This window comes from Botryllus schlosseri, chromosome 2, assembly GCF_051294905.1.
Source record: "Botryllus schlosseri isolate E-star chromosome 2, Bs_hap1, whole genome shotgun sequence".
Classification (NCBI taxonomy): Eukaryota; Metazoa; Chordata; class Ascidiacea; order Stolidobranchia; family Styelidae; genus Botryllus; species Botryllus schlosseri.
In genome coordinates, this window is record NC_137237.1 from 2,460,027 (window position 1) to 2,482,088 (window position 22,062).

The 22,062-nt window shown below is 39.8% G+C and overlaps 1 protein-coding gene and 1 long non-coding RNA gene across 3 annotated transcripts in view; both read left to right on the forward strand.

Annotated features, from left to right (window-relative positions):
* Positions 1-22,062, forward strand: part of LOC145432992 (uncharacterized) — a 365,973-nt gene that overhangs the window by 227,502 nt on the left and 116,409 nt on the right. The gene's annotated exons all lie outside the window — the stretch shown is intronic.
* Positions 1,995-20,913, forward strand: LOC145432977 (uncharacterized). 2 transcript variants are annotated; one of them, XM_080309844.1, is made up of 12 exons: positions 1,995-3,244; positions 3,980-4,208; positions 6,985-7,100; positions 7,882-8,558; positions 10,221-10,324; positions 10,432-10,558; positions 12,377-12,525; positions 13,073-13,331; positions 14,293-14,418; positions 16,803-17,001; positions 18,039-18,166; positions 20,031-20,913. In XM_080309844.1, exons 1-12 carry the CDS (start codon positions 3,182-3,184, stop codon positions 20,230-20,232), a joined length of 2,379 nt encoding a protein of 792 aa, XP_080165970.1. In that variant the 5' UTR covers positions 1,995-3,181; the 3' UTR covers positions 20,233-20,913. The 2 variants fall into 2 exon arrangements, with proteins under 2 accessions (XP_080165970.1, XP_080165971.1); XM_080309845.1 differs by lacking the exons at positions 1,995-3,244; positions 3,980-4,208 and adding an exon at positions 6,430-6,914.

Genomic DNA, 22,062 nt, shown 5'->3' on the forward strand with positions numbered 1-22,062 from the left:
ATACTGTGTTAATAATTATAGAGAATGTAGTTAGTATATATAGGCTACATAGAATCAGATTGCTGTTACTTAGCTACCTCATCATGGATTCTAATGGGGATCGTTTCTGACGAATTCGCCTATTTTGTATTATATTATACTAGCATGCTGAATTGCTGATAGATGAGGTTATAATAATGAAGATGCCAGTCGAGCAGGGATGTCGGAAATTATCATCATCAGTGTCTGGGGCACAAACTCAGTAGGCTACTTTGGAAGACACTTACCGCTACCACTACTCATAAAGATTATTCGCGTTGTTGTAGGCTATTAAGGACAGGCTTGTATTGACGATCAGTCTAATAATTACACAGGCTGTAATCCAAAACGAGGTGTATTGTTACGCAGGCTTTCTCTGGCTGTGATGTCAATAAATTTATAGGTGAATATGATATTTTGGATAGACTATGATAGCGAAACTCTTCGGCCGCAGAAGTCCACTCTACATGCTTACTGGAAGCACGTAAACAGTTGATATATCTCATATTATTTAACTAACGGCTACAATATCAGGAATCCAAAACACGTGACCAATGGCTATATGTCCGCTGCAAAATGTGTCATATGGGAGGATGACGTATGGGATAGCTACAGTTACTTGGTTCCGATAGTGTCTGAGATAAGGAAACATGCATTTCTATTGTATGTTGAGTTGATATATGTTGGATTCACAACTCGAGTTGGAATCATGGGTAGGTGCTGTTCGGTATGCAAACCTCGATATTTCAGAGTATCGTGTTAGCAAACGAACCTTCGAAGGTTCTTTACTGCGAACAGTTATGTAAAATAGCAGATATTTCAGTTATCTAAACACCCTCGATCAAAATTGAACTAATCCAAACTTAGCTTGGTCAATAATTCTATTGGCTCCCGAGCATTTTGCTTGAAATCACAAGTAAGTAATGTAATGTCGCCCCCGTCACCGGAAACGGCAAGAAAATAACTTATGTTCCTGAGCAGTGGCTGATTTAGTCGTTTATTCTTGATGAGAAAACAAATATTTGGGTTTCGTGTTGCCAAATTGTTCCGGGCCTAGACAGACAATGGCATCGAATAATGAGCCCATATGATGGCCAAATGCTATTAGTCAGATTATAACGAACAAGATCATAACAAGACATTTCGCTCCGGTCATTACACTTTGTGACAATGCTGTGGGCTAATCACGACTCCACAAATATGACGTTTCCACTAAAGTACGTAGATTTGTACGAAATGTTTCGTATGCAGGGATACGACTGATCCAGGTTTCATGGCTTTCACAGCGTGAATACTATTGAAACTATGATTTTGGTGGCTAAATCAACTGTTAACGGCAAGGGGGCATAATTTTAGTACGCGAAAGAATAATCTCTCACTATATTTAAACTATATTCGAATCAATAGAATTAATATTCGATTCAGATTTGAGTTCTCGAATCATTGTGCAGTAGGGCTGTTCAAAAATAACTTTTTTTTCCCGATTCAAGTCGGTCACCTCTTAAATCGTCAGGTTGCAGTAGAAAACCTTACTCACCAAATTTCACTCGATTCCAACCAGTAAAGGCCTCCGCAGATCCAATTAAAATTTTTAATTTATTATGGAAAATTAAAAAAAAAAATTCCAAATTTTTCTGCCAACCCCATGAAATTGTTGAGCTGTCTTCAAAGACGTTGCAAAACAAATTTGAGTCAATTCCGACCAGTAGAAGCGGAGTTATGTGAGTTTTTCGTTGATAAATCGCGGATTATCCACCAATCCAGGATAATCCGAGAAATATCATCGAAAAACTCACATAACTCCGCTTCTACTGGTCGGAATTGACTCAAATTTGTTTTGCAACGTCTTTGAAGACAGCTCAACAATTTCATGGGGTTGGCAAAAAAATTTGAAAATTTTTTTTTTAAATTTTTCATAATAAATTAAAAATTTTAATTGGATCTGCGGAGGCCTTTACTGGTTGGAATCGCGTGAAATTTGGTGAGCAAGGTTTTTTACTGCAACCTGACGATTTAAGAGGTGACCGGCTTGAATCGGGAAAAAAAAGTTATTTTTGAACAGCCCTATTGTGCACAGGCTTAGTTCACGGCGAACCATTTACTAAATATAGGAACCTAAGCAAACTAAGGAATTGTTCGGTAACTCTAAAGGACGAGCAATATTATGTTGACATTCATGATCATTGATCACGTTCGTGTTGGAAAATATCATAACGCAAATTTGCAATACATATAATAGATTAGGATTCGATTTGACGGTAAGAACACAGGGCGAATTCGATAGGTATGGATGAATTCGATGCAAGATATTTAAATCAGGCGAGTGGAAATGGAGTCACGTGTAGTTGCCAGAAAATGTGGCTCGTCAATGGCATTTGAAAGACCAAAGTCGTGATTTTCAATTTTGTATGACCATGACCAGCCTGAACGCCGAATTGTCGTAAGCATTGCCAATATCGTTCGATGTAGCCCACGTAACTGTCACATGTATGCTATTCAGAATGTATTTATCCATTTCTATTTGCGCTGTCGCCTAGGGTTACTATACGTCCCACATTTAGGAGGATTTATGCTAATTTTTCGAGAAATTGAAAATGTCCTATTCGGCAATTCATTTTCCTTTATAGCTTTGAAAGCCAGACAGTACACGGGCGATTGTACTGTACACGGCCAACAACAAGAATGCCATAAATCTGAATTTCGACAGCAGTGCCGGCAAGGTTGACTAAGAACAATATCAACGTCATCCGATTTTACGTGGAAGTTGGTCTCACGGGAGTCGAGATGGAAAAGTGACCTTTTTTAGCCCAATAATATTTCCCGTAAATGACCCGTTTTCTCGTCAGCTGTTATGTCTTTTGTAACAACTTTAGTAAAAGGTGTCCCCTTTTTCGGATGACAAAATATGGTAACCCTAGTACCCTACTATCGCCGGAATGAAAAGTCCGTAATTTCAAGCCGGGGAATTCTATCCCGAACATTTTAATCCACGTTGAATGAGTATTGAATCGAGGATAAATGAATTTGTGTATATAATGTCAAACTGTAGCGATTCGTATTCAGTTCATTATGGATTGGATTAATATGACAAACGCACTTACATATGCCAGCATGTAAGGACTTGCCATGACATGAAAGATGGACGCATGGCCAAATCGCTTTCATGGAAGAAGTTGAGGCAATTCCGCTTTCAAACAAATCAGACTTTCGTGCGGCAGACGAAACGGTATGGTTTGTATACTTGCATTCATTGCCATTAATCTTCAGCATACATAGAGAAAATATTGAATTATTATTTGACATGTTAAAAAAGTCAAAATTTTGTCAAAATAGTACCGTTAGGTTAAGAAATTTTCAAATTCATTTATTTCAAATTTTACTGGCTAAACCGATAGAAAGCAAATTCGGCCAAATAGTAGAAACTGGTAGCGAGGATATTGGAGTGAATATCTTGGATTTGAAAAAAATAGTATTTACTGTGGATAATCCAAGAATTAATGATGAAAAACTCGAATAACATCCCTTTTACAGGCTAGAATTGATTAAACTTTTTTGGAATAGTCTTTGTAGACAACTTGATAATTTATGTGAATGTGAAATTGAAATATTTCTTAACATTTTTTTACAACAAATTCAAAATTTTCCAAGTGCAATAGCTTCACTTCCACTCATCGGAACTAATCCAAATTTGGCATGCAACGTTTTTGTTAGTCGACCTCTAAATTGTAGCAAATAGCTGCAAAAATTTGAAACAAAAGTTATTTTTGAACTGCTCTAATGTGCAACAACGCCTAATTTAAATATTTGAGGGCAAACTTTTTAATTAATTTTTTTAATGTCAGAAATGTCGAAATGTCGAAATCTTCTGTCTTTTCCGGTCAAAACTGCACTATTATAAATAAGACATTGGTTGATCTCAGTAGTATATAGAGAATCCAGACTTGCAGAACATGATTTCTAGATCGGCGAGGAGACAACTTGCATTGAATCACAAGAGCGGAGCAACATCCGGGAATTGCCCGAATATTGCATACGTAGCAGAGATGGGATGAACAAGAAAGCACGGCGTGTTATTATAGTAATAATTGTAGTCTTCACTGTGATCTCAGCGACTTTTATCAGCGGACTGATAATTCGTATTTATATGGAAAATACCAACGCCGGATCCTCACCCGAGTCTCCAAATCCAGGTATGCATATCATGTCATTTTTTCCGACTCGACTCCAAGAAAACCGTTTATTTTTTTAGTCAACCTACCAGCGATTGGTGTTCATTGTGTAAATTTCCAGCTAAATATCCTCAAATTCCATCGAAATGCAGTTTTCACGTTTAATATGACGTTTTCTTTATATTCAGTCGCCAAACTCTAAAAGCTATAAAAGAGAAGGATTTAAAAAAACAGGACATTTGGGCGTCCTCGTATAGGTCATTTTACATTTATTGAAAAAGAGGACAAAACTTCTTGAATAACTACATATGGTATCCCTACATGATGTGTTCAATATTTATTGGAGTACTGACGGCTAGGTTTTTATGTGCGGCTATGTACATTGTACAATAAGACACAAGATGTTGATACAGTCGACTATGCTCAATTCGGACAGTTTTGTTCCATTCGCTTTTGGCAGAATTAGGCGAAGAAACCGCTTTGTCTGAGTTAAGCGTAAATAAAGTGTTCGCTTCAATGTCGCCCGTAAAGACACACATTCCTCACGACGCATTCAAAATACGGTACTGTTGCGTAATAACAGAATACTGTGTTGTACTGCAGTGAGTATGACATATCGTATCAAACGCACATTAGTTAAATCTTCCGGTAAGTTGCATTGTACAGTAAACCATTCAACAAATAATGTATACTGTATTAATGTCTAACACTAGGCTTACCATATTTTGGAAATGCAAAAAGAGGACACTTTTTCAGAAATATCAGACATGCAAAACTGGAGAAGAATTCTCAAAAACCGGTAAATTTTTCCCACTTCGTGATCGGTTGACTAAAAAAAAAAAAAAGGTCATCACTTTCGCTCACAGCTCAAAATAACGTTTTTCTCTCCACATTGCCAGGTGGATGACTAAAAAAAAAGGTCTTCTTTTCGCTCAGAGCTCAAATCACCGCTTTTCCCTCCGAAATACCCGCCGGAGCGTCACTTCTCGGCTAATTTGCGGCATATCGCTCGCAATTTGATCTAAATCTGACCTAAATTTTCAAAAAAGAGGACAAAATCTCAAAAAAGAGGACAAAAGGGCGTCCTCCGAGGACACTTTCAAAAAAGTCAAAAAAGAGGACAAATCCTCTTGAAAGAGGACGTATGGTAAGCCTATCTAACACACACATATGGGGTTCATATCATACTTTTCGATTTCCCCACCAACGCAACTAACTGGCGAACTGTCAATGAAGCACCTTTACTTTTTTTGTCTTCGTTTACTTTAGTGAGCAATCTCACTTTCTCAGCTAAACTTTTTTGTACCAATCTGTTCTACAAGATATACGCAATTTTACTCAAGCGCGACAATAAATCTGCGGTACGGTCTTGCATGAATTAATTGTCGAGGTCAAGGTCAACTTTACCACTCAACTCCAAAATTACAGTTTTTCATTAACACTTTATGTTGGTTGACTAAAAAAATGTCGTCACTTTCGTTCGAACTACGAATTTCGTATTTAGCACCATTTATGCCCATTTTCACTCGAATCTGTCCACTGTCTTAGCTTTAAAAGCTGTAAAGGAGGACGAATTGCCAAATGAGGACATTTAGGCGTCCTCGGAGGAAATTTTCAAAAACCTGAAGAAGGAGTACGTATGATAACCATACCGGTGGCTATCTTGTGTTAAAACGAATAGAGTGCTGTTTGTTGTGTCATAACCAATGTTCCCTTTAAGCTGCACACGTGCGCAAATGCGTGGTGCTGACACGGTCTCTGCGCACAGAAAATCGAAGTTGCGCACAAAAAATCCGGAGTATTGACTTTTTCTTTAGTCGTTACGCACTGTTGTCCGAGGGTCTACGCAATGAGTTGGTGAGTGTGCGCAGACTTGTCAAAAATTAGAGGTAACATTGGTCATAACCTAACGAAAGGAATTACGAGCCTATGTTCGAAGTAATCAGCGAATTGTCCGAATTAATCGAGTCTTATTCATGTGCCATTTTTACTTTGGTTCCGATCCTGAGCATGTTGGCCGAATTAGTGGATGCCCAGGTTATCCAGCGTCCTAATAAAGCGGAGTACTTTTATATATTAGGGCGTTACTATATCTACAGCGATGATTTGGATAATCTTCGGCAATATCATCGGCAAGCATTGCTTGCATCGACCGGTGTATCGACAGTGTACAATGTCTGCGCACTTAATATCATGGAAATAAGATATGCAAATATCAACGATAATGCAATGTATTCGAGAAACTTGAGGCTGCTCGGGAGTTGTATCGCGTAATTAAAAACTGGTACCAGCATTGGCCGTAGGGTAGGCCGTAGGGTGATTAATAATAGCCCCATCTCTGTGAGAATTGCAAGTCGATTCTCTCGAAACGATATCACAAACAATTACCGATAATTATTGGTGTTTGATACACATACCACATAATCGAAGAATTCCTTCGGAAATTAGAAGCACAGTCCATTTATCAGAATCAGCATTGCACAACGTTGGGTGTAGATGTGCAGTGTCAGCAGTCCTTGCAGTTCATCGTGATAGGAACTTGGAAAAATCGTTGGTGTATTTTTAGAGCAGCTTCATATTTTGAAATTTATCGCATATCGAATTAGGTGATGTTAAAGTGTTGGCTCTTGCTGTACCTGCTTCTGCTGGTAATGCGAGTGAAAGTCAGTTGTTACTTGATTAGCAATGAAGCAAAACAAATGCATAAATATCCTATCATATCGAAAGGTATATTTGTTTAACCAATATTTATAACCGTAGTTGCCAATTGAATGGCGTTGCATAATTTTTGTCTTAGGTATCCGCGACGAGGCAAGAAAGAACCGACCGATTTCAGATGATCAGAAACGAAATCCATCTTCGAGCAATCATAGTAAAATACCTTCCATTTTGGAGGATCCAACGAATCACCAGGTATAGACTTGTTTAAGGTGCATGGTGGATTATGCGGACACAACCACACATACGTGAATGTAAAGCGGTTGTGCGTATTGTTAAATTGCCGAATAAGGAATCGTCAAAACGTTAACGCATAGCAGCAGTTAATTGATGTTGCTGATAGTGATGCATTACGAATTGCGTTTCACATGTATTGACATGCGTCCCTGAACACTCTCAGTGCAAAGAGTGAGAATTCACACCCAAAAGGTGGTGCTCAAAACAGAACCTACCTCAGCATTCAGAAACCCCTTTCTCGGGCTGTCGATCGAATATGTCACCGGTATTGTGAGACTGGAGGTATTTCCTTATTAGTGTGTTTCAAATTCAGAACGGTTTGACCCAACCATCATTATGAAATGGCGTTCACTTTCTCTGTATGTATATTCAATCACCAGCCTAGCTCTTTTGGTTACTTTGCGCAAGAGACAATCTTGATTGATTCATGGCATATTAAACATTGTTATAAATCCTACATGGCTGCGTGGATAGATACCTTCCTAGACGTCTCCACGCCTCTTTTAGTTCATTGATATAGGCATTTATGTATTTGTGCTTGTTCTAATTTGTCAAGCAAGGTTTGGATTACGATGTATGTGTGTTGATTTATACCGCGATATAACTGTGACGTATAGGAGGAGCTGTTTCGTGTACCACCTTCTGGCTGTGAGTACAGCCTCTTTATGCTGAGAGTCTGTTTCTATACTGTTGACGTATACATTTCAAAGGAATAAGGTTGAAATATTTACACATTTAGAAAAACGACCAATCTTTGTCTACGGAGGAAATCGTCACTGCTTCATCAACGCATTCAACAAAGCTCTCTGATATAGCGCCCACTAACTCTAGAAATCTGGAAACCCATATCAGTACCGTAAAGAGTGCAACAACGATTTCAAATCGCGACCCGGCGCGTGCCGTATCCAGTAACACAACGACATCGTACCAAGGTCAAACGACTGTCACCAGTACTACTATCGCTCTTGGTCGCGATACGGGTACGTTGACCACCAGCTCTGAGATATTGGACCGTGGGATGGCGAACACCGTGACAACTACTTCAACTATTTCAAGCAACGACAATCAAATGACTGTAACGAGCACCACAACTTTATTCAACCGAGACGACGGTAGAACCTCAACGAACAATTCGACGATGTCTAATCAAGGAGTAGCGAGCACAATCACTAGTACAACGACTGTGTACAGTCGTGATATGGCGAAGACTGTTACCACAAATGAAGTAACTTTTACTGATATGAACACGGCTGATGAAAACAGCGTTTCATCTGTGGTACACGAGACCAGTAGATCTGAATATGCGATCAGTTCGTCCACAGAACAATCAGATATCGTGGAAATAGTCTCTACTGATGCAATTAAACAGGGAGACAGACTTGAGAGCGAGGTGACGACAATGCGTGAAATTACAAGGTCAGTAGAGCGAGCTAAATCGGGAGTAGCACCGACCTTGATTCGACTTTCCATATCGAGTCAAGGGAGGCGATACCTAAACATTCTCTGAATTTCCCTCCTGCGTATAGTGACGATTATTAAAGCGTTCGCATCTCTAATATTCCCAATTTGAGCAACCGTTTTGCATTAATGGTCTACCAGAACACCAAAAGCCAAAGTCGACTTATACAACAAAGCCACAATTTAGCAAGGGGCTACTCAACTATTTTTAGCAATGATCCATCTACAAAAGGATAAAGGTCGCTTAAGAGACTCATGCAACTACGCCACAATTTAGCAACTGGCTACTTAACTACTTTTAGCAGCGATACATCCACAAAAGGGTAAAGTTCGCTTTGGTCCGTTATTACTTTCATGAACTAATTTACAATCATACAAATGCGGTACGGTATAACTAACGAAATCCCGTGGTCTCAGAAAAAGCAGTTAGCGAAACGTATTTGTAGTTCTGTTAGTCACGGTTAGTGGGAGAATTGTTATTATTGGGACTTTGTCTTTGCAAATCAATGATAATGGATTTGGTTTTGTTAAAAAATCTATACTGAGACTGGCAAGGCCCGGATTCACCATTGACAAGACCCTTTACACCGCCAGTCGAGTAGTCCTGAACTAGTATATATATATATATGTATTATGTATGTTGTACACAAAACTTTGGAATATAATTTATATCTGCCTATACACTTCACGGAGGACAATCTACAGCAGTTGGTTCCCAAACGATGGGGAATTCCCCACTGGTGGGGAATTTTGGGATTTCTGGTGGGGAATAGACCCATTAAAAAAAATCTCTACAGTAGTATCCTCCTTCATTAAATGTCGTTTTGAAATGCCTACTGAGTATTTCGTAGCTCATTTGCAATTCGGCGATTCATATTATCAGTGCCTCCAATTAGCGAGAATCGCTAGGATAGCGACACGCAATCTCCAGCAATTTTTTTATTCATTGGTACACCATCATCGGTCACGAATCGTAGTGATAGAATAATTCTGATTCGTTGTAATAAGAGCTCATATTGCTGAACATGTATTCAAGGGAGATCGTGGACTCGCTAATTGACAGCACATCCGGACTCGTTACAAATGAAATTAGCCTACATTTTTATGTTCTTTCAAGTTCCTTTATAGTATTGTGCGAAAGTGTAGTTGACGGCGGCTTATATATATATCGCACGCATGAGTTCGTCAACATCAGGAAGTTTATCCGACCCATGTATTATTCGATATTCACGTATGTATATTGATGCTACCCCGCCTCATTTGGAAAATTTTCAAACCCCTCCTATTTTTCTGTTGGATGGGCGCCGGGGTAGATACATATATTTACGGAGGTACGTCTACGGTTACCAGTTCACCGCTGCGTTAATTTTATTGTGTGCTGATCAAATCCGGGGATCTTAACAATCACCAATAGCACGTACTATTTACTAAGCAAAGTCTTGCAAAATTTTATTGGAGGTAGCACTTTAAAGGGTGGATATGGATATAGAGATTTTAGGTGGGGAATGAAGGCTCGGAATAAATCGGAAGTGGGGAATTACGATAAAAAGGTTGGGAACCACTGATCTAAAGAAATACAGACTTGAGCCTATCTCATACTCTCCAATGACATTGCTCTAGCAAAGTCGTCTCGCCCTCTAGTACCGCAATAACGAAGGATATTCCTGCAACAAAGCCCTCAGATTCAGCGACTTCAACCGATCCAGCGAAAAAGACAATGTCAGGTAAGAAACAAAGGAGCTAATACGTTGGAAAATATCGCGAATCTGCTCTACAATTAACCGCTTTTTGCTTCAAATTTGTGTCTTGACGAGCTTCTCGTTTGATTCAGAACATCACGTATTTTTCGTCGACGGAGAGTTCACTTGTGACCAAGCGCATCGAGCGTGTGGTTCGAAGAAAGCGCTCGTGGCCACTAAGAGAGATCTGGACGAAGCATGGGAAGCTGGGTTCAGCAGGTGTGATCCTGTATATAAGTTACATATATTTATATACTGTTATTATGAGACAGTCAAGTATAGTTTATGAAGCATACTCCTAACAGCATATCTCACGGCTCGATTCACCGCATCTGCCTGTGAGCTGTGATATTTAGTTGATGAATGATATTTGATAAATGATACTAATTTCATGACATTGACAAATATATTTACAATCAAGGCACAGCAGATGATTGTAGTTATATAATTAGACTAACTAGAGCAGGGGTGGGCAAACTACGGCCCGCGGGCCGCATGCGGCCCGCAACACCGTTCTGTGCGGCCCGCGAGAGTCTAAAGAAACTTTTTAAAAATATTGATAAAATGCGTACTAAAAATCGAAATGTTGCAGGGACTTGATTAAACTTATTCTTAGTATATTTCACCGTGATAATTCAGTGGTTCTCAAACTGGGGGCACCCCCTTGGGGGCGTGAAAGTATCTGAAGGGGGCGTGAAGCTAAGCTAAACTGAAAAATTTTTCGCGCTATGCGCGATTTACATCCAATTCATAGTCATTGCTCTGTATTTAGTATGAATTTCACATTTTAAAATCCCTCATGCACAGTCGTAACCTTCCATGTCATCAAACTATCCAATCCATTAGGTTTGCTATAGCATCCTGGTTGCGTTTTGTGATATGACGATGAGGGGTGCGCTAAATCTTTCACCATCATAAGGGGGGGGGGGGGGGTGTCTTAAAAAGTTTGAGAACCACTGTTCTAAGGTTAATACTTCCTATATTATTTTTTATGTTTAATTTTGCTGCGCGACAGCCTGATCTCAAGGCCCACACAGTTTAAAAGGTTTCAACTGCTAAACATCACAGAAATCCTAAACGAGATTGACATAATTCGGATCGTGAGTGAGATTTCAGATTGGCTACTCCTGTTTTAATTATTTCAGGGATGTGCTTATGAAAACGATTCGCTCGAGTCTTAGAGGTGGATTCGTTCTGTGTATGCGTATAATTGGGGTATTATTATTTTATCTATACCTGCGTGTTTGAAGCAAACATGGTTATGATGCTGTCAGCATTGTGTGTCCTGGAACTTAGGCAAAAGTGGAATCAGTAAATCTATGAACAGATCGCTGCTCACAGATTTAAATTTTAATCCTGTTCTAAGAATCGGGATAACCGACTTTCATCTCTATAGTTTTGACAAATTGGGTATTGAGGTCGGCCAACGTATGAAATCTCGCGACTATGTTTCTGACGCGTGTACGATATCACCAAAGCAATGTTTGGTTTGTTTTAAATAAGCACATATACTATCTCCATGTCCTCACTATATATTCAAATACCAATATTGCGATTTGGTTTATAATCCCAATTTTATATTGTGCGGCCCGCGAATGGATTTAAATGTTGAATGCGGCCCGCGAGCTCAAAAGTTTGCCCACCCCTGAACTAGAGCTAAATGCCGACAATGTAATTCTAAATATTTCTCTGCTTTAATCTAATAAATTGAAATCTGATTTCTTGTTTCCTGAAAATGTAACTGTAGCTATAGCTATGCAATGCATACTTCATAGTTTATAGTGCGAAACGAGCTAAGCTAGGTTTACAGACATTTGCCACTATCACGCGTATGAGGTTAAACTATGATTTGATATGAACTGAACTCGATTTTTGTTGTATTTCCTCCGATTCAAAATTTAATTCACTTTCCAAGTACTTTTCTAATTCAGCGACTCTAATTCTAATCTAATTTGTAAAAGCCGAGAATATTTTGGCAGAATAACTCTGGACATCGAAACTCCAGAGAACGTCAATTGATTTATGTTCCACTTCCAGATGCACGTACGGTTGGCTTCACGACAAGCACGTTGCTATGGTAACACAATCCCCAAACGAACGATGCCACAAGACAGACGTTGGTGTGCTTTATAGCGAATCACCTCAGAATTGCGAAGACAAATTCCAAGGGGTTTATTGTATCAACGGTAGGTGTAAACTTCGGCGATGAGTCGATTAGTTTTGTTTATTGATTCGCGACACGATACCAGGAACGGCAGACCTGCTTCATGCGCAAGTCGCTCATCAAAAATCTTAGTTTTGGAAGAGCGATAATAAATTGTAGGCTATCGAATGAAGTATATTTTTGTATGGTAATACCATAGTGTCCTGTATGGTGTGGACACAAGAAAATCTCACGGCTCTGTGAAACTGGTCTTCGTCACACTTTCCATTTGGTCAAAGGCAATTTGACGGTAATTTTTGACCGGCTCGCCGAGCGTTAAATGTGATGAAACGGGTATCAATCGAAAGCTACCGCGGTACTGATTGCGCAAATATAAATTTCATTCTGCTCGTGGTCCTGGAACCCCCTAAAATCAGCTTCGAATCTTGCCGACGATTACCGCTGACGAGTGTCAGCCTAAAATCTTAGGGTCTATTTCAATTATTGAAGTGTATAGCGACTCGTTGATAAATCTCACTGCAGTAAGTACATTCGCTCAAGATAAGCAATGGATTTTTTTTTTCATGTAGGAGCTATCGACATACTATCGAAAGATGACAAGCTCTCTATCGGCACGGGCATGAAGAGTATCAACTGGTGGGTAACCGTCCACCAACAAGACGCATACGATCTCCAATATATACTGACAAGCGTCTCGACTGCTCATGCAAACGGAGGCCGGTCATACCCGTTACTGAAATATCTCCATTCTATCTACATATGTTGCAACGCTTTCAACATAACACATACCGCCGAGTTGAAACCAAGAACTTATGTCCAGGAACGACAGTAAGTGAACATTAGCCTCTGAATTCGAAGCAATCGTAGGCATGAGACAGTTGCCCTTTAAAGTGGTCCCCGCTTTCTATGTAACGAATGTAGCAGGGGTTGACCATCGCGGCAGAGGTGATAAACAGGGTTGTGCAACCAACAAGTCTACTCTCAAAGGATTCGGTGTCCTAAACATACAAGATTTGAGTCAACTAGAAATTGCCAATCTCATAGTGATTTGGAAATGATCAGATATTAACAGTCTATTCACAGCACTTACTCCAGAGGTTATATATTCAGACTACTTCCACTTCTACTTGCACAGGTTTCGGGCAAACCTTCTTGCTTTTTACAGTTTCAATTTCGACAATCACCTGTCTACTTATTTAGGGTTACCGTCCGTCCTCTTTTAGGAGGATTTGTCCTCCCTGTTGAAGAAATGTCCACAATTCGTCCAAATGTTATCCTTTTTGGCAATTTGTCTTCCGTTTTAGCGTAAAATGCCCGAAAAGACCACGAAAGGCGTTCACTTTTGGCATAAAAGATAGACGACGGATTACGCGGGAGTCAAATCGGAAAAGGACTTTTTGTAATAAGCCAACGAAATTGAACCTACAGATCTGATTACTTGTCACACTGCACACTATTTACTTCCTCTTGAAGCAGTTTTGGACCGTCTTGGAAATTAGACTAATATGCCAATACCAACCCCTTATCTTCGCCTAGTCACAAAAACAAAAATCTGCCACAAAATTCACCTAATACCTACATTACAATAGAATACTTGGTGCACAAGATGACCCGTGCCTCAACAACAGTGTTAAAAAGAATAAAAGCAATAAAACATGATTTTCATACAATCAGTAAGATTATACCAACTATTGGCTCAACAAACCCCGTTTAAGAACCCCTACCAAAACCGTTTTAACGATTAATTCGTACCACCAGGCGTCTGTATACAACAACTGCATGCTTTTAGTCCAAGGAAATTCTTCGAAGCATCCGTGAATCTATATCGTCAGATTTTCGGCTCCACCAAAGTCCTGACGCACGTCTATTGCAGTTACGAAGCTATGATGGTTTACGGAGCGGCAACAACTAACAGGTCTCATATTATTAGTAACATATTTAGCATTTAGGCGTATTTAATCAAAGCCACATCACATTATTAAAGTGAAGACACTCTCGGAAGTACAAAAATCCAAACATTTTCGCCTGACTCTCGTCAAGGATACTCGTCAGCAAGTAATATAGAACTGAAAAGAACATTGCGTATCATATTTGTTGATGCGATCGCTGGGTGTCCGGTCCATACCGAGAAAACCATTACCGAGAATGTCATTACCACCGAGAATGAACACAACCGAGAATGAAAATTAACGAGAATGCAATGTATGCAATGCAGACATGTTTCGTATGTGTACGGATCGTGTGTATGTGTTTCACCGGGTGGCCTCATTATGTGTCGATGCTCAGGTATAAGTTTCTCGGCCACGCCCGTCTCAGTAATTAGATCTTCGGCATTGGCCATTATCGGTAACGTCCATTCTCGATAATGGTTTTCTCGGTATTGATATAGAACCCTATTGCTGATATAGGCTACCATGTTATTTTACAATCCCTACTATATTTGCTAACGAGTACCCCTGACAAATGCCAGTGGAAAAATTCGACTTAATTTTAATGTGAATATATCATTTAATTATTAAAGTGCTCATTAAATTGGATTATTAATACCACTGGCTAAATTGCGTGGTACAGAGTAGTGCCGACAACGGTATGTGTTCGCTCATCTCCGTCTGAGCATGATTGCCGCATGTAAACTATAACGCAGCCAGTCGTTATTCTATTCACTATTGACACCCCTATTCAATATCATTCACTCCCATTGTCCGTGAAAAGTATCAACCGAGAGATATGAATGGAATATATAACATAATATGTAATCCCGTTAAGAAAGGCTGGTTATTGTTATGGACTTGTAATTGCTAGATAAAGCCGACGCCGTCTAATCAATTATTCGTGGGATATTACCAATCGTCGAATCACTTAGGGTAATCCTGGTTAGTATACAACCGAGGTGGGTGTCTGATTGAAAGACTATACTCCAAGTCGTTTCGGCATCGCCTATCTTTTCATTATATTGCAATGTTGTGGTGCATTGATTTGACAAGAAAATTAATAAAATAACCATGATGATGACTAACTGCATGGTCTAAGCAAGTCACCAATGTGTCATACTTAATCGTTGATTACAGGGGCACTACGGTCGCCTCAAGTTAAAGTTGAAGGTGTGAGGATATTTCAGGGCTGTAACCAAGTCACAAGGCTCCGAGTCACAAGTCAATCGCACTTTTAGTTTTTACTCGAGTCTAGTCGAGTCATTTTCAATTCACCATCGAGTCAAGTCCGAGTCCAAGTCATCAAGCAGAGGTTCGAGTCCGAGTCATAGTATTATGACTCCAGTCCGTGTCCAAGTCATGGTGTTGACTGCTCAATTTCCAGTTAAAGTCTTGCTAAACCAACTTTTAGAACTTTGTTTGGTGATATCAAATGGTTAGCATCTTAAGATGCTAATTTTCCTCACTTTCAGCAGTTTCTGACCGCATTTTCATGTACTAGTACCAATAGACGAAGCACTAATAGGGTGGTTACGTTACTATTCTTCGAAATTACAATGGAATGTCGGTCTCGACCGTCTAAGTCTCGAGGCATATGACTTGGTTCGAGTCATGCGCAGACTCGAGTCCGAGTCGAGTCGAGTCATTTCCGTATTTTGATAAAATGACTCGAGTCAAGTCGAGCCATCAAAAATTCGTGACTCGAGTCGGACTGGAGTCGCGTCATGACTCGAGTCATTACAACCTGGGATATCTATAAATTACGAACAGTCTTGGCAGCCGCCATTTCCTTTAGAAATCCACATATTGTAATTGTCGCTAACATATGTCCACGAGTGGCTACATTCAGCTTGAGCTACATCTCGCTCTTAACACCTTACTTCCTAACTTCTTTACTAAACTCTCCGGCACGCATTTGACTCAATGTTGCACTTCCTGCGGCTTAGTCCTATTAGGTTAAGAATAAGTATAGGTATTCCGGTAGAAGCCCGCGACTTCTCTTAAGTTTTGTAGTTTCGGGGAAGCTGATTCGTTAATCGACGGAAGTTGAATTAGTGATAATGCAGAAAACAGCCACCTATACACCAGGGATCGGCAACCTTTTTTGCTCTGGGGACAGGCTTGCGGATACAAAAATGTTAAACATTGAAAATTAATTGTAATTCATACAATAAGGTTACTATAATATGCCAGTAGTAATACACAATTACAAATGCTCCGGGAGTAACTTATCATCAATCATAACCACTTAATTCTGAGCAGTCACTTTACGTGAAAAAAGTATAGGAATATTTCGCGTACCAGCATAATGGGATTAATACCTTCTATTCGGTAACAGCTTGTAAGTCTTCATTGTCATCTCTTGCAGATCGGCCATCATCCGACAGATTGTAACTTCAGCCGTCGAAATCGGCCTCGACGGGCTGATTATCAACTACGAACCGAAATTGAATTATTCGCGCGACCATGCAAACACGTACATTCAATTTCTGAACGATTTTAGCGACGCGGCCGAGAAACATGGTATTTCAATTGGCACTGTGATATCTTCGTGGGGCATTCTCAAGGTAAGTGAGCTCGGCAGTGGACAGTTTGCGCTTCGTTCAAAACTGTCCCAGCTACTGGAAGTCACAATTCTGACGACGTTGCTCTTCTACTGAGAACATGGGATTTAAATCGTATATCATCGCTGCGCAGACGGCGCGCTCTTTGGGTTGAAATTATATTATTTCCATAATCGATTTCTATTATGTTTTGCCTAGTTTAGGGCACGGCAAAATCGAGTAATTGCAAGTTAAATATCACATTGATGACGATTTGTTTTTGTCGACCATACCGTTGCAATTAGGTTTGCATTTAAAACAAACGATGTTTTAAAACACTTTGTTTAAAACATGTTTTAAACAGTGTTTTAAAGAAAGGCCTTTAAAAAAACAAATTGGCGTTTTCTTTGATTGTAAAATCATGCCCTAATTGTGTATATACTTTCCAAAAAACATGTTGTATTAGCCTACGGACAAATACCACCCGATATAGCCGACTTATAAATAGTCGGTTCAACATTAATAGTACACATATTTCGTCAAAGGAGCTATAATTACCTTATATTCTCAATTGTCGATGTCAATCCACTATGACGTCACAATTGAATATTCGTAACGTCATGGCTTAAAAAAACAAAGAAAAAACAGTAAAAAACATGTTTTAAATTAGGGCCTTGTTTTAAACATGTTTATTTTAAATTGATTTTTGTTTTAAATGCAACGCTAAATTCACTGTATTTTGTGATGAGCTGAGAATCGATCACTAATTCACAGATATGTCAGTTCCACTAATGTGCGTAGATTTTACTGCATGTTTCGTATGATGCGATACAACCAGTTGAAGTTTAATGGCTTTAACCGTGGAAAAATGTGTCGCAGCTATGATTTTCGTTGATGCATCAACTCGTAGTGACCGGGAGTGCATTATTTCAGTATTAGCATGACTCATGCTCACACTGCTCGGCCCGAATCATTAGAATTTCAACTCGATTCGGATTCTAGTACACGGATCATTGTGTCCAACCCTGCCAGGTACTGCATCGATAACACTTCTATTTTAGCACTACGACTTGTTCGCCAAAAGCAAGCTGGAAGTTTTCGGGTCAATGGGAAGCACATACTATGGCCGTGACGTGGATCGAAATAAAGACAGAGTTAACGAAATGCTTGAGGAATTTGACACTGATCGGTAGGGATCTCGTCTCATCTTGTCTTATGTTAACCCAAACTGAGACCCGTAGCGAAAAATTGTTTGTCCCGCAAAGAAGCGCAAAGTTTGAATGACGTGCGGCCTGGGCCATTGGTGTTTGATTTAGCTTATGGTCCGGTAACGTTTGAACCAAGCACAAGTCGGGTAATAAAAGGCATACACCAGAATCCCTAAAATATGTTCATGTTACCTGCTACCATTGCACATGGCTATTTTTCACAATATATGTAACTGGAATTCTTTTTCTCGCTCGGCGTGATTTACCTCCAGCTCGTAATTATTGCTCCATATATAGTTCGAATTTCATGTTTGAGAAATCTCTCGGCAGTAATAAACTTCCATGTGGTACCGATGGATCAAAAATTGCAAAATGCTCTCTGGCCGCCAAATTTCCATCCCAGAACAGCAAATCTTTTTCTGGCTCAACACTTTGAGCCATGTTCTTTCTACCGCGGATATGCATGTGTATCCGGCTTTTCCAAAAATATCTATGGACGTTCAAAAGTATCATCGGATCCCACCCGGTGGATCCAAAGGCATACGACTCAAGACATACGCTCAAGAACTTGAATCTTCGAACTTTTCTTGCTGTGTTCAATAATCTAAGGCTACAGCAAGCCAAAGAAGAATGTTGGGTCTTTCCCTTCAACAAATAGATTTAATAATAACGAAAATGTTGGCATAAAATGCCGTTTCGATTTAGTCTCAGACTTACGCTTTTGAGGGTACATACATACATAAAACATATTGCCCGTAAATCGACATTTTGACTACCAACGCAGCTCGTTATATAGCGATAAAATACCACGGGCGAATATGACATGCAGCCTCTCTATGTATAGGCGTGTTTTATTGCTGCATGACTAGTTAGTCTAACTATTTTTCCCGATTTCGATATGGCATTATATCGGTTCACACTCTATAAATTTTGGAATTGAATTGGAAAAGGATGACGTTATTCACAAATAACGGAATAGACAAAAACACCATGATCAGCCGATTTAATACTGCTATAAACCACTTTACCAGTAGCTCTGACGAAGATATAAGTTGTCATGTTTCTATGCTCCTCCCTTTGTTTTAGTCGTGATAAGGCGTTGGCCTTGCATATTCGTTGCGAGGAATACGAGAGATTTAACTGTAAACGCGGACGTTGGCATTTAATTCATTGTTTTGAAATCACGATTCGGATGTCTCTTGAGAACGGGGCTTGGGCCCGTCGGGTCAGAATATGGTATACAAAGTTGCGACTAAATATATTTGAATTGCATTCTTCGTGTAACTATTATATTAGCCATGTACCTTACATACAACGGTTTTGCGTTGGCGTTTTCGCCTCCTGGTTAATGTCATCGACTTGTTTCTAATGGCGCCTAATGTGAAACCGCAACACCGCTGTCGGATGGTTATTATGTGGCCTAGGAACATGTTCGACATTTGCTGTCTTGGGGGATCATTTACTGGAAATATTTTTATTTAAAATCTCAACTTTTGTAAGAAATGTGCTGGATGGATAATAAAGGGATTTTTCACATTTGCTGAAAATTGCTTCGCGGGCTAGATTTACCGTCTGGCGTGACGGATGCGGCCCGCGGGTCGTATGTTTGACACCCCTGGATTATCATACGGCAATTTTCAAGTATTTTGGGTCCCAGTGCCTCATCGGCCCCACATTTTTCCTGCCAAGTTGAGTATTCCGAACAAGTAGGAGTACTTCGTTAATGACCACCACGGTCTCCAGTCCGTGACGCTGCGAGCATGTACCGACGCATTGGCGAAGATCAAAGATTGCTATCACGTGGTCATTGCCACGTTTACCAGTCTGTTTAAATTGAACTTTCAGGTTGCAAGTCGGACTTGGATTAACGATGGCGCCGGCTGCAGGCAAGCTGCGGCGGGAATATTATTGGGACGAGACAAAATTGAAAGATTTCGTCACGTGGTTACGCGACCGCGGCATAAAGCATCTCCACATCTACCCGGAAAGGTGGCGGCGTCACAGATACGCGGAGCAATATTTTGTAGACACTTTAGCAATGTTTTAGATATCCTTAATTGTTCGCTTCGGTTCGCGTGAGAATGCGTCCGACAAATAGTGCGGACGCATTTACAACAATATGGACCAGATTTGGACAACTGGATAGTACCATTCGTGTAGTGGGACCAATTGAAGTGAATTTTGATTATGTAATGTTTCTATGGTACCATATTAATTCTATTCTAATTTCTGGCATTCCGAAAATGCTACAGGAGAACTGTGCAGTTCAAAGCAGGCCAAGCTTAGGATACAGCGTTGTGCCAATCTCATGCTTATGAGATCCAATTTTGATTTGCTATGAAGTGAACTTGGTTTTTGTTCTATTTCCCTAAATCCGTAATTTTATTCACTTTACAAGTTTTTGTAATTCAGTAATATCTATTCCTAATCCGATTTGATGGAGCAGAAATCTTTCTAGTTGTTTGACTCTGCAGTCAGCATGCAACATTATCTCCAACTGCCCCCGCGGACTCGCACGCGTCAATTACCTCGATTTTCCGGACTTTTCAGTGTGTATAGTGTGATTTTGAGCAATCATTTTCCTTCGGTAAATATCACTGTGGTATTTAAAGATATTTAGAGATACTTTACCAAATCTATATTAGATCATATTGATATTGATATGGGCTTCGTTCGAGATCATGTTATGTTTACGTACTGTCGTATCTAACAAGCTGAAAACACTCTTCGTATGTGTACTTCTTTGGTATTCACTGTGTTTTGACCGCATGGTCATTTACACCAGACAGATGTACTTTATTATTATTACTGATCTGGCGACTTGGTACCGCGAACCACTTTCGTTCTGGGCTTGTTGTAAGACACTGCTTACGCGGAATGAATGCCTTGGAAGAGCTGGATCGGGGTTACCATATTTTTGTGGCTGAAATTCCGGACACTCTTTATCGCCTACTAAGGGGTTACAGAATGAGGTATGAACTCATTGTCAGTCAATATGACTTCACACCAGCATAGATTCGCCTATCGACTGTATACAGGAGTGGAACAGAGGTCCTGAAATGGGCCATCTCTAATGTCAGCTACGGTGATTGCTAGGGTCAGCAACAGATTTCTTCGCGGACCGGATGAAATCGTCGTGGCTTCGATAGCCCTACTATACTGTTTTGTATAGTTATGTGTTGTAACCAGGATCGAAACAACATTTTTTTTCAGCCCACTCCCGCCCCCCAAAAACACTGATCTGAGGCCCACCATCGCCCATCGGGGAATCGATGCAACTTTTTGGGGCCTACTATATGCATCTGATTTCTATATGCATTTAGTTGTTTAATTATATGAATAGATTCTTTCCATAATATTGGTTCTTCCATATATTACTATAAAATGCACCAGCAGGTTGCACATTCGGTGATTTCCAATCTCTTATGTTCCGCGGTCCAGCTCAAAGGTTGATTAAGCTGATTACTAAAAAAGTCAGCTTGTCCTGACTTGTTCACTGCCTATTTTGAAAACTGATTAAGTTCAACATCTTCGCGATCCCAAAAATAAAGGCAAACGATCACCAGTTTTAGAACCACTGTCTCTGACTAAAGCACCGAAACGGCCCTAACTGATTCTAGGAATACACATATAACTGCGATTGCAAATATACTTATTTCAGTAAATGATAATTATTTTTTACTTTTGGTTGCATATTGGCGAGGTCAGGTCAGTGGTCTCCGCCAATATGTTACGCTAAATCGCGCGCATCCCGAAGAAAATTTCAAGCAATATAAATCTACTTAAAAATAATATTGTTTATGTTGATTTACCAACACATTTGCAGCCTTTTTCAAGTCTATTTCATAATTTCCTCCCGGACGCAGTTTGAACAGTG

What these genes read in the sequence shown, in the direction of transcription:
- LOC145432977 (XM_080309844.1), top strand. Translation starts at nt 3,182, where the DNA reads ATGGAAGAAGTTGAGGCAATTCCGCTTTCAAACAAATCAGACTTTCGT. An exon ending in AGCGAAAAAGACAATGTCAG is followed by an intron (nt 10,325 to 10,431) that starts GTAAGAAACAAA and finishes CGTTTGATTCAG; the next exon opens with AACATCACGTATTTTTCGTC. An exon ending in GGAGCGGCAACAACTAACAG is followed by an intron (nt 14,419 to 16,802) that starts GTCTCATATTAT and finishes CATCTCTTGCAG; the next exon opens with ATCGGCCATCATCCGACAGA.